General features: G+C 37.3%; 1 protein-coding gene across 6 annotated transcripts in view; it reads right to left on the bottom strand.

Moving 5' to 3' along the window:
• Positions 1-13,321, bottom strand: part of NSUN7 (NOP2/Sun RNA methyltransferase family member 7) — a 54,570-nt gene that overhangs the window by 10,278 nt on the left and 30,971 nt on the right. For all 6 annotated transcript variants that reach the window (XR_008296346.1, XM_015086539.3, XM_015086541.3 and 3 more), the window contains 3 exons: positions 12,559-12,702; positions 7,314-7,415; positions 1,912-2,029 (listed from right to left, as the gene is read on the bottom strand). Coding sequence is in view for 5 of the 6 variants with exons in the window: in XM_015086539.3 (XP_014942025.1) it covers positions 1,912-2,029; positions 7,314-7,415; positions 12,559-12,702 (364 nt within the window). In the remaining variant the exon portion in view is untranslated. The remainder of the gene's footprint in view (positions 1-1,911; positions 2,030-7,313; positions 7,416-12,558; positions 12,703-13,321) is intronic.

The raw sequence follows: 13,321 nt of genomic DNA on the forward strand, positions 1-13,321 counted from the left end.
GGATTCTCTGTCTCCCGCTCACTCTGTCTCTGTCTCTGTCTCTGTCTCTCAAAATAAATTACTTAAAAAAAGAAAGCCAGAGTAGCAATACTTTTATCAGACAAAATTGACTTTAAAACAAAGACTATAACAAGAGGCAAAGAAGGACACCATATAATAATAGAGGGGGCAATCCAACAAGAAGATACAATTGTAAACATTATGCACCCAACATGAAAGCACCCAAATACATAAAACAGTTAATAACAAACTTAAAGGAGCTAATCTCTAAGGAACATAGATGCAAAAATTCTCAACAAAATACTAGCAAACTGAATCCAGCAATACATTTAAAATATCATTCACCGCAATGAAGTGGGATTTATTCCTTGGTTGCCAGGGTGGTTCACTATTTGCAAATAATCAACATAATACATTACATCAATAAGAAAAAGGATAAGACCCATAAGATCATTTCAACAGATGCAGAAAAAGCATTTGACAAAGTACAATATCCATGCATGATAAAAACCCTCAACAAAGATTTAAAGGGAAAACACCTCAACATAATAAAGGCCATATATGAAAAACCCATAGCTAATGTCATCCTCAACGGGGAACTGAGAGCCTTAACCCTAAGGTCAGAAAGAGGACAAGAATGTCACTCTCACCACTTTTATTCAACATAGTACCGGACATCTTTTTTTTTTTTTAATGTTTATTTTTTGAGAGAGACAGAGTGTGAGTGGGGGACGGGCAGAGAGAGGGAGACACAGAATCCGAAGCAGGCTCCAGGCTCTGAGCTGTCAGCACAGAGCCTGATGCAGGGCTCGAACTCACGAACTGTGAAATCATGACCTGAGCCAAAGTCAACTGACTGAGCCACCCAGGCGCCCCCTTTTATTTTTTTAAGTTTATTTATTTATTTTGAGGGAGAGAGAGAGAGATAGAGAGGGAAGGGGCAGAAAGGGAGGGAGAGGGAGAGAGAGAGAGAGAGAGAGAGAGAGAGAGAGAATCCCAAGCAGGCTCCACAGAACCCAACATGGGTCTCAATGTCACCAACCATGACATCATGACCTGAGCCAAAACCAAGAGTTGGACGCTTAAACAACTGAGCCACCCAGCTGCCCCAAGGTGTCATATATTTTTAGATCTATTCCTTATTTTGATGTCCACAGTTTAGATGGAATATTATTACTTATCCTCTCTACCTGTATTTTATTGCAGCATTTTACCCAGAAGCTACCTGAATTGTTAGGCTATTTTTACCTCAGTCCTTGTGAGGGACAAAGGCTACAAGGAGCTTAGAAATGTGTTTTCAGGTAATAAATATCCAATTAAATAGTTTTGCTTTTCCTCTTTTTTTTGAAGTTGTTAAACTTATTTTGACAGAGAGTGTGTGTGTGTGCAAGTGAAAGAGAAACAGAGAGGGGGAGAGAGAGAGAATCCCAGGCAGACTTCATGCTCAGTGCAGATTATGCAGGTCTCGATCTCATGACCATGAGTCCATGACCACAAGATCATGACCTGAACCAGTATCAAGAGACAGACACTTAACCAACTGAGCCACCCAGGTTCCCCTCTGTCTCCTTTCTGTTTATTTTACTTACTTTTCTTGTACTGCACTGAGGCATAAATGTATAACTCGGGATATAAAGTTCAGGCCCAATTATCCAGAAATCAATCAACTCAAAGCCAAAATGCATTTAGCTTTACCAACGATAACAACAAAAAGAATTTTTAGTAGTACAAGAGAATGCTCATGCCAATCCATCATAAAGACTACAGAATCTGTTATAGTTGTAAGAAATTAGGTTGTTTGGTCATGTTAAAGTATAACAAGAAGGATGTGGAACGTCTTTAAATAACTTAAAAATCATAATCATTCATGGTCAGAATATTTGAGTTCAGAGCAATCCTTTCCTTTCTTACCTATAAGGTTGTACTTTAATCCCATGGTCTTGAAATTCCAGTGCTTTCTTAACAACACCTTCATTTTCTTCTGGATAAACAGAACACGTGCAATAAACAACTGCTTGAGCTTTAGTAACTATATGCAAAGAAGGTGGTAATTAATAATAATGGCCCCATTAACAATCCTAAACAGACTTATGTTTCCAAACATCTATTTGATACTAATACCACATGGTTTTGATGGGAATGATTTCCATAGATGCTTGCATTATTCCCCTCTTCAAAGCATGTTTTAGTAACGTAGTCTGTGGCCAATAAGTAAAGTAAATCTAACTGAATTGTATGGAAATTGAAATTGTTTTTCTTTTTCTCTCAAGTTTTTATATAAATTCCAGTGTAATAGTTTCAGGTGAAGAATTTAGTGATTCATCACTTACATATAATACTCAGTGCTCACCACAAGTGCATTCCTTAATCCCCCTCACCCATTTATCCTATTCCCCTACCCACCTCCCCTCCAGTAACCATCAGTTTGTTCTCTATAGTGAAGAATCTGTTTTATGGTTTGTCTCTCTCTTCCCACCACCCCCCCCCCATTCATTTGTTTTGCTTCTTACATTCCACATGAGTGAAATCATATGGTATTTGTCTTTCTTTGACTGACTTATTTCACTTAGCATTATACTCTCTAGCTCCATCCACATCATTGCAAATGGCAAGACTTCATTTTTTATGGCTGAGTAATATGCCATTGTGTGTGTATGTATAGATATAGATAATACAGATATAGATATAGATATAGATATAGATATAGATATAGATATAGATATAGATAGATATAGATATAGATGCCACATCTTCTTTATCCATTCATCAGTCAATGGACATTTGGGCTCTTTCCATAGTTTAGCTATAGTTGGTAATGCTGCAATAAACATCAGGGTGCACATATCCCTTCAAATCAGTATTTTTGTATCTTTTGGGTAAATAGTGTAGTGGCTGGATCATAGGGTAGTTCTATTTTTAACTTTTCAAGGAAACTCCATACTGTTTTCCACAGTGGCTGCACCACTTTGCATTTCTACCAACAGTGCAAGAGGGTTCCCCTTTCTCCACATCCTCACCAACACCTGTTGTTTCCTGTGTTGTTCATTTTAGCCATTCTGACTAAATGATTTAGTATTTAGACATATTTGTATTTCCTCGATAGTGGGGATGTTGAGCATCTTTTCATGTGTCTGTTAGCCATCTGGATATCTTCTTTGGAAAACTGTCTGTTCGTGTCCTTTTTTACCCATTTCTTAACTATATTATTTGGTTTTTGGGTGTTGATTTTGATAAGTTCTTTATAGATTTTGGATACTAACCCTTTATTAGATATGTCATTTGCAAATATCTTCTCCCATACTGAAAGCTGTCTTTTAGTTTTGTTGATGGTTTCCTTTGCTGTGCAGAAGCTTTTTTATCTTGATGAAGTACCAATAGTTTATTTTTACATTTGTGTCCCTTGCCTCAGGCGACCTATCTAATAAGAAGTTGCTATGTCTGAAGTCAAAGAGGTTACTGCCTGTGTTCTCCAATAGGATTTTGATGGTTTCCTGTCTCACATTTACATCTTTCATCCATTTTCAATTTATTTTTATGTGTGGTGTAAGAAAGTGGCCCAGTTTCACTCTTTTGCATGTTGCTGTCTAGTTTTCTCAACACCATTTGTTGAAGAGACTGTCTTGTTCCCATTGGCTTTTTCCCATTCTTTCCTGCTTTGTTGAAGTTTAGTTGACCTATCATGGTCAACTTCTGGGTTTCTATTCTATTCTATTGATCTATGTGTCTATTTTTGTGCCAGTACCATACTGTTTTGATTACTACAGCTTGAATATAATATAGCTTGAAGTCCAGAATTTTTGCTGTCTCCAGCTTTGCTTTGCTTTGCTTTTTCAAGATTGCTTTGGCTATTCGGGGTCTTTTGTGGTTCCAAATAAATTTTAGGATTCTTTGTTCTAGCTCTGTGAAAACTTCTGGTGGTATTTTGATAAGGATTGCATTAAATGTGTAGCTTGCTTTGGGTATCATAGACATTTTAACAATATTTGTTCTTCCAATCCATGAGCATGGATTGTTTTTCCATTTCTTTGTGTCATCTTCAATTTCTTTCATCAGTGTTTTATAGTTTTCAGAGTATATATATTTTACATCTTTGATTAGGTTTATTCCCGGGTATCTTATGGCTTTTGGTGCAATTCCTTAATCAATTCCTTAATTTCTCTTTCTGCTGTTCATTATTGGTGTTTAGAAATGGAACAGAATTCTGTACATATGTTTTGTATCCTGAAACTTTAGTGAATTCATGTATCAGTTCTAGTAATTTTTTGGTGAGTCTTTTGGGTCTTCGATATAGACTATCATGTCATCTGCAAATAGTGTAAGTTTGACTTCTTTCTTGCTGATTTACATGCCTTTTTACTTCTCTTTGTTGTCTGATTGCTAAGGCTAGGACTTCTAGTACTATGTTAAATAGCAGTGGTGAGAGTAGACATCCTTGTCTTGTTCCTGACCATAGAGGAAAAGCTCTGTCTTTCCCCATTAAGGATGAATGGGTCGTGGGTTTTATATATGTGGCCTTTATTCTGTTGAGGTATGTTCCCTCTACATCTACTTATTGAAGGTTTTTATCATGAATAATGTTGTATTTTGTCAAATGCTTTTTCTGCATCTATTGAGAGGATCATATGGTTCTTATCCTTTCTTTTATTAATGTAGTATATCATGTTGATTGATTTGCCAATGTTAAACCACCCTTGCAGCCCAGGAGTAAATCCCTCTTCACCGTGGTGAATGATTCTTTTAATGTAGTGTTGAATTTGATTCACTAGCATTTTGTTGACAATTTAGGTAGGTATCCATATTCATCAGGGATATTGGCCTGTAGTTCTCTTTATTTTTTTAACATTTATTTATTTTTGAGAGAGACAGAGCACAAGCACAGGAGGGGCATAGAGAAAGGGAGACACAGAATCCAAAGCAGTCTCCAGGCTCTGAACTGTCAGCACAGAACCTGATGAGGGGCCCAAACCCACGAACTGTAGGATCATGACTTGAGCCAAAGTTGGACACTTAACTGACTGAGCCACTTGGGTAGCCCTGTAGTTCTCTTTTTTAGTGGAGCCTTTATCTGGTTTTGGAATCAGGGTAATGCTGGCCTCATACAAAAGGTTTGGAAGTTTTCCTTCAATTTCTATTTTTTTGAGCAGTTTGAGAAGAATATATATTAACTCTTTTTTAAATGTTTGGTAGAATTCCTCCTATGGAGCCAGCTGGCCATGGACTTTGTTTATTGGGAGATTTTTGATTATTGATTCAATTTCTTTGCTGGTTATTGGTCTATTCAAGTTTTCTATTTCTTCCTGTGTCAGTTTTGGTAGTTTATATGTTTCTAGGAATTTATTGATTTCTTCCAGATTGTCCAATTTGTTGGCATATAGTTTTCATAATATTCTCTTATTATTTCTGTGGTGTTGGTTGTTACTTCTCCTGTCTTACTTGTGATTTTGTTTATTTGGGTGCTTTCTCTTTTTTTCTTGATAAGTTTGGTTAGGGGTGTATCAATTTTATTAATTTTTTTCAAAGAACCAGTTCCTGGTTTCATTGATCTGTTTGGAAATTGAAAATACAATCAACGTGACTGACCTAGTTACAAACACAAACAAATAATAGTGCAGATTACCATGAGCTTGATACTTCAGCCATTCTCCCACAAGTCATATCACATAACTAGTTAAAAGAACTGTAGAAACAGACTTAGATGTGAATCCCAATTATGTTACTTACTGCTATATGATGCTGGGAAAATTACTTAAAACTCTCAGATTTTTCATCTGTGAGATAATACTACTACCTGCAACTCACTCGTTTATTCACCCATATCAAGCACCTACTATAAGCTAAGCACTATTCTAGCATCTAAGATACATAGACAAAAATCTCTGCCCTTGGGGAGATTCTTCGCCATGTTTTATTGATATGATAAGACACAGATACATAGGAAAATCATATAGTATCTTTAGGGGTTGATAAACAGTGTAGAGAAAAAGCAGGGATGGAGGATAGTTGTAGGTGATAATACTGTAATTTTAAACAAAGTAGTCAGAGAAAGCATCAAAAAATTCAAAAAATTATTTACCAACTTTCTAATCTTCCAACTAACTTATTTCATATATCATATATATATATATACATATTCGTATTATCATATTATCACAGAGCCTGACACGGGGCTCGAACTCATGGACCACAAGATCATGACCTGAGCTGAAGTTGGCCACCCAACCAACTGAGCCACCCAGGCACCCCTACATATTATCATATTTAAATTAATGTTTATTAGAGCATCAACTAAAAAAGCAGACCTGCTCTGTGCTTACCATTTGCCTTATTTCTACCTCATTATGTTATATCTTTATGTACTGAATTATCTATACCGGTATACTTATCTTTGAGCCTTTGGAGATCAGGATTTATTCACACTCATATCCCTAACATCCAGGATAATGCCTGACCCAGAGTAGGCACTTGATAAACATGTACTGAATTAATAATAGTTTATGTAATTTCTCAGAGACTTCTCCATTTTCCATATCCATATCCATTTGAGGGCAATGCTCCTCAAAATCTAAATGGTACTCAAATCTAAATGGAGTGATTGAAACAATAAAATAAATACCTAAAGACCTCATTTACTCAGACTTCAACTTACTCAGGCTTTATTTATAATTGTATTTCTCTATTAATCTCTATTTAGCACTAAGAGACTTAAGAGTTTGATTAAAATTTGGATTGTAGAATATGGTCAGGCACAGTGACAACAGAAAAATTACATCAAATAAGACGCCAAAGAAAAGAAACAGAGAAAATAAAACTGTTCCATCATGGATATACATAATTATTTTACTCCAGCATTAAGAAACTGTCCTTGCTAACCTATGCTACAAATCATAGTACAACATCTATTTTTAAAAGACAGGTTGAGGGGCGCCTGGGTGGCTCAGTCAGTTGAGCATCTGACTTCGGCTCAGGTCATGATCTCACAGTCTGTGAGTTCGAGCCCCATGTCAGGCTCTGTGCTGACAGCTCGGAGCCTGGAGCCTGCTTCGGATTCTGTGCCTCCCTCTCTCTCTGCCCCACCCCTGCTCATGCTCTGTCTCTCTCTGTCTCAAAAATAAATAAAAACATTTAAAAAAATAATAAAAGACAGGTTGAATTGGTAAAAATAAATACTTTGATATTGGAAGGTGCTAAGGCTGAGTGTTCTGGAAAATTCACTTATGGCTCACACTTCATTGCCTGATTATAATAGATAAATGAAGTATTAATGTTTCTAAGATTTACAATGTATTTTAAGATTGAACTGATAATAAACTTACATTTCATTGCATGTGTTAGCTGTTCATATTGCTGTTGAACAAGAATGTGAAGTTTATCTTCTGATGTACCTCCTTGAGAGAAATCTTTAAGTAAACCTGTATCTAAAAGCAAAGAAATACTTTTAAATATATCACTATTAGGTGTTTTTCATGTATTGCTATAATCACATTGTTTAATTTTTCAATCATTTCCCCTATTTTCTTTAAATGCTCATTTATTTTTGAGAGAGACAGAGTGTAAGGGGAAGGGAAAAGAGAGAGGGAACCACAGAATCTGAAGCAGGTTCCAGGCTCTGAGCTGTCAGCACAGAGCTGGACATGGGGCCTGAACTCATGAACAGGGAGATCATGACCTAAGCCGAAGTTAGATGGTTAACCAACTAAGCCACCCAGGCGCCCCAACCATTTTCCCTATTAATAACAGTTTTTGTGAAAAATATTTATTAAAACTAAATAAAGAGTATTATAAAAACGCTGAGTCAAAATTAAAAAACGAAATAAGGGTAATTTTGTTTAGTTTGGTTTTAGTATTGTTTTTCTTTCTTCTTTAAGTTCTTCTGAGATAGTCATCCTACAAGCTAACTTAGATTAGGTTCTATCATTTAGGCACAGAAGCGAGAATGCTGTAAGTGTGGAGCCTAATAGAGGAAAAGAAAAAAGATTTATTTCCAAGGCAGAAACTGATGAGCTATAATCAGAGCTGAGTAGGAAAGAACACAAAAGGATACAGTTAAAAACATTAACTTACCGAAAGAAATTTTGGAAGGAAAGAATTCAGAGAAGTAAATCTAGTCTACATAGATTAAGAAACAGATCAAGAAGCTCTTAAAGGAACTTAAAAATTTTTCAAAACATACTTCTTGATAATATTAACTAGGATGTATTGAATACTACTTTGTATACAGTATTTTATTTGTCAACCCCCTGAAACATTATTATCCCTTTTAACATTAAGAAAACTGTTCAAACATACATTAAACCACTTATCTGAGGTCATATAGCTACTAGGTGAAGAGCCATATTTTAGCTCAGAAATCTGACCAGAGTCCAAACTTCTAACTTCTCTTTATTCTGCCTCTCGGTAAGTCCCTGGAGTAGGAGAGCCAATTATTTATGCCATATATTTGGCTGTTCCCCATTCTAGTAATATCAGTAAAGGTTAATTAAACTCCATTTCTTCCCAATTTATTTTTACACTTCACATTTTTCTCTCTCTCTTCACCACTTTTAAAAGGACTATTTATACATTATTATACTATAAAACCACATCAATTTACCTCTTTCACCCCATTTTATTGTATGTATTTTTTAATAATTTATTGTCACATTAGCTAACCTACAGTGTATACAGTGTAGTCTTGGCTTCAGGAGTAGATTCCTGTGATTCATCACTTACATACAACATCCATGTTTCTGTAGCATAGTGGTTATCACATTCATCTCACAATATCCAGTGCTCATCCCAACAAGTACCCTCCTCAATGCCCATCTCCCATTTTCCCCGGCCCCCCAACCCCCCACCCTCATCAACCCTCAGTTTGTTTTCTATATTTAAGAGTCTCTTATGGTTTGCCTCCCTCTCTGTAACTTATTTTTCCTTCCCTTCCCCCATGGTCTTCTGTTAAGTTTCTCAAATTCCACATTTGTTATGAAAAAACATATGATATCTGTCTTTTTCTGACTGGCTTGTTTCACGTAGCGTAATACCCTCCAGTTCCATCCAAGTTGTTGCAAATGGCAAGGTTTCATTCTTTTTCTTCACCAAGTAGTATTCTATTATATATATATGCCACATCTTCTTTATCCATTCATCAGTTAATGGATATCTGGGCTCTTTCCATAATTTGGCTATTTTCAAAAATTTTTTTAATGTTTATTTTTGAGAGAGAGAGACAGACAGAGTGTGAGCAGGGGAGGGGCGGAGAGAGAGGAAGACACAGAATCCAAAGCAGGCTCCAGGCTCCGAGCTGGCAGCACAGAACCCGATGTGGGGCTCAAACTCACAAACCTGGAGATCATGACCTGAGCCAAAGTCAGACGCTTACCCGACTGAGCCACCCAGGTGCCCCCAAACTTTGGCTATTGTTGAAAGTGCTGCTATAAACTTGGGGCACATGTGCCCCTACGAATCAGCCCTCCTGTATTCTTTGGGTAAATTCCTAGCAGTCCTATTGCTTCATCCCATTTTAAAATAATTCCCAGTTATTAGCCAGGAACAATTTCATGTATTCTTCAATGTTTCTCACATTTTTCAATGTTAAAATGTTTTTCAAACTAATTCATGATTTTTCCCTTCCACCTAGTATCCAAGTCTTTTCAATTCATCCCCACTAAACTTATTAGTCATATTTCTACCCTTGGCACTAGGTCAACAGCTTCTTATTTGCTCTGGCTATTACTTCCTCAGAGGAAACCCTCCTTTTTCCAGGTTTGCCAAAGACGACTTCTTGGCTTATCCTCTTGCCTCTTCAGCAAAACTTTCAGAACATTGCTAATACCTAGGAAACTTTAAAAAAAAAATTTTTTTTTAAGTTTATTTGAGAGAAAGAGTGCATGTGAGAGCAGGGAAGGGCCAGAGAGAGAGGGAGAGAGAGAATCCCAAGCAGGCTCCACACTGTCAGCACAGAGCCCGATGCAGGGCTCCATCCCATGAACTGTGAGATCATGACCTGAACCAAAATCAAGAGTTGGATGCTTAATGGACTGAGCCACCCAGGCGTCCCCAGGAAACTTTTTACTTTCTCCCTTTTCATCTCTTGTGGTTCCCTTTGAGCTCCTTTCCCAACCCCGAGTTCATTTTTACCTATGGTTTATTTTTTTCTGCATTCCCACTTCAAAATGACCCAGAATAAGGCCAGAGTGTCTCAGTTGGGAGCTCTAACTCTCTTCACTGCTATGTCTATTATAGCTGCAGCTATCTCCTCCCCTCTTTTCCTATGTCTACTAATTCTTCTTATTTGATTATTTCCCAGTTAACATAGAAAGTTTCTCAGCTCACTATTCTCCACTTGACTTGGTTGTTCTGTTTTACTCTCACTGCGAGGACATTTTCCATAGCAAGTCAAAAATTACACGGGGTGCAGTGTAAACCCAGTTCCAGACTGTCCGGTATCGTGGAATGTGCTAACTAATCTGAATTTGAATCCCAGCTTCTCTACTTACTAGCTACGTGACCTTAAGCAACTTGTGAGATTTCTCAGAGTCTTGTTCCCCTCCCCCACGGTGAAACAGAGATAACAAAAGAACACTATCCCCAAAAAGTTATTGTGAATATTAAGTGATAGTGATGGGTGCCACCTAGAATAGTGACTGGGACATACTTGTGCACAATAAATATGAGTTTCTTTCCCTCCATTTTTTTTTCTCACTTTTGATCCTGACCTTGCTAGAAACAGAAAGCAAGTATTCACTATCTGCTGAATGTTGGTGAAATGTCTTATCTAATATTCTAGTTAACTTCATTCAACTAGGGCTTTCAATAGGAACAGATTACAGTAAGAATGCATTTCAGTCAATGCACGGCCATACACTGTGGTTTAAAAAGTGGCTCAGAGCGCCAGCCTCAGAGTCAGAGCTGCTGTGTTTGAATCTGGGCTCTGACGCTAGTCACATGGCCCTGGGACACTTCTACACCTCTGGGCCTCAGATTCTGAACTTGTAAAATGTAGAAGTAAGAGTACAATATCCATGGTTTTGCTTTCTGCAGTTTCAGTTACTGGAGGTCAACCACAGTCCTGGAAGCAGATAATCCTTTTTCTGCCGAATCAGCAGAAGATCACTAGGAACTTAAGGCTACATCATAGTGCCTACGTCACTCACTTGGCTTTATCTCATCATGGAGGTAGGCATTTTGTCATCTTACATCATCACAAGAAGGGTAAGTACAGTACAGTAAGATATTTTGAAAAAGAAACCACATTCACATAACTTTCATTTCAGAATATTGTTATGACTGCTCTATTTTATTATTGTTGTTATTAATATCTTACTGTGCCTGATTTATAAACTGAACTTTATCATAGGGGCATATGTACAGGGAAAAATGTAGTATACATAGGGTTCAGTGATATCTATGGTTTCAGGCATCCACTGGGGGTCTTGCAACAAATCCCCACAGATAAGGGGACACTACTGTAACTAACTCATTGAGTTCTTGTGAGGATTTGGTGAAATAAAGCAAAGTGCTTAGCTCAGTGCCTTATATATGAGTGCTCAATAAATGGTAATGTTAATATTTTATAATTTCTTAAAGAAGTAAAGTATTTCTAGAATTAATACTTAATCTGAAGTATTAATATCAGAAAACGTACATACTAGGGATTATAGAAGTCTTGAGTTTGAAATAGTGTGATTATAATTTAATTAGGATCATTTTAGAGCACAGTCTGTAGAGTTTGGCTGATCTAAATTTGAATTCTAGCTCTGCTACTAACTAGAGCTTGTGTGACCTTATAAAAATGAATTAATCTTTCTGAGTCTCAGTATTTTCATCTATAAAATGCTGATAAATTTTAATGCCTATATCTTGAGCACTGGTATATACCAGAAGAGCATACCGGCCAACATGTGTTCTGATTACCTACATCATTCCTATTATTAATTTTTTTTTTTTTTTTTTTGGGACAGAGAGAGACAGAGCATGAACGGGGGAGGGGCAGAGAGAGAGGGAGACACAGAATCGGAAACAGGCTCCAGGCTCTGAGCCATCAGCCCAGAGCCCGACGCGGGGCTCGAACTCACGCACCGCGAGATCATGACCTGGCTGAAGTCGGAAGCTTAACCGACTGCGCCACCCAGGCGCCCCCTATTATTAAATATTTTTAGGGCACCTGGGTGGCTCAGTTAGCTGAGCGTCTGACTTCGGCTCAGGTCATGATCTCACGCTTTGTGAGTCGGAGCCCCACATAGGGCTCACTACTACGGTCAGCCTGTCAGTACAGAGCCTGCTTCAGACCCTCTCCCCACTCTTTCCCCCTCCCCCGCTTGTGCTCTTTCAAAAATAAATAAATATTAATAAATAAGTAAGTAATTTTAATATTCCCCCTTGCCCATATCACAAAGGATTGCTATAAGTATTCAATGAAACAATGAATGTAAAGTACTTTACACATTGTAAGTGCTCTATACATGGTAGCTATTCATTAATAAGATATTTGATAGGTCATTTTAGTGATTTTAAATAATTTTATTTTTGACATTTATCAACAAGTTTCAATAATTTATAAATGAAAACTTTTTAAAGTACCTTCATGCTCATTTAATATAAACTCCACTGGATTACTAACACCCAGTCCTGAGCAGCGAGGAAGCAGCAGAATCACTTTAACTTTCTGCAATCTATGATCCTTTGATTCAATGTTCAGAAATGCCTCATGAAGTATTTCAATATCTTGGAGGGGAAAAAAACAGAACAATTAGTGCAAAAATATTCATTAAAAATATTAATACAGTATGTAATTAGATCTATTTATCATTGTTCATTTTTTTTACTGTTTATTTATTTTGAAAGACAGAGCAAGCAGGAAAGGGGCAGAAAGACGGGGGGACAGAGGATCCGAAGCGGGCTTGGTGCCAACAGCAGAGAGCCAGATGCAGGGCTCAGACTCACCAACCATGAGATCATGACCTGAGCCGAAGCTGAAGTCAAACACTCAAATGACTGAGCCACCCAGACGCCCCTATCATTTTTCATTTTTAAATCCTCAGCCTCACAAAAAGTCATCTCATATAGTCAGAAAAGAGAGCTATTCTTCTCTGATAACTTATCAGAGTTAACACATGAATTCTTTCTCCTTCACTTGAGAGAATAATTTTGAAATTTAAATATCTCCTACATAAAATATAATTTTTCATTCTGGAATTCAGATTACTTTTTTTTTTTTCGAGAGAGAGAGGGCACAAGTGAGCGAGGGGCGGGGGGGGCGGAGCAGAGAGAGAAAATCCCATCAGGGGCAGAGAAAGAGAGGGAGAGAGAGAGGGAAAGAGAGCGATAGAGAAGCAGGGCTTAC

Source organism: Acinonyx jubatus, chromosome B1, assembly GCF_027475565.1.
Source record: "Acinonyx jubatus isolate Ajub_Pintada_27869175 chromosome B1, VMU_Ajub_asm_v1.0, whole genome shotgun sequence".
In the NCBI taxonomy this organism is placed as follows: domain Eukaryota; kingdom Metazoa; phylum Chordata; class Mammalia; order Carnivora; family Felidae; genus Acinonyx; species Acinonyx jubatus.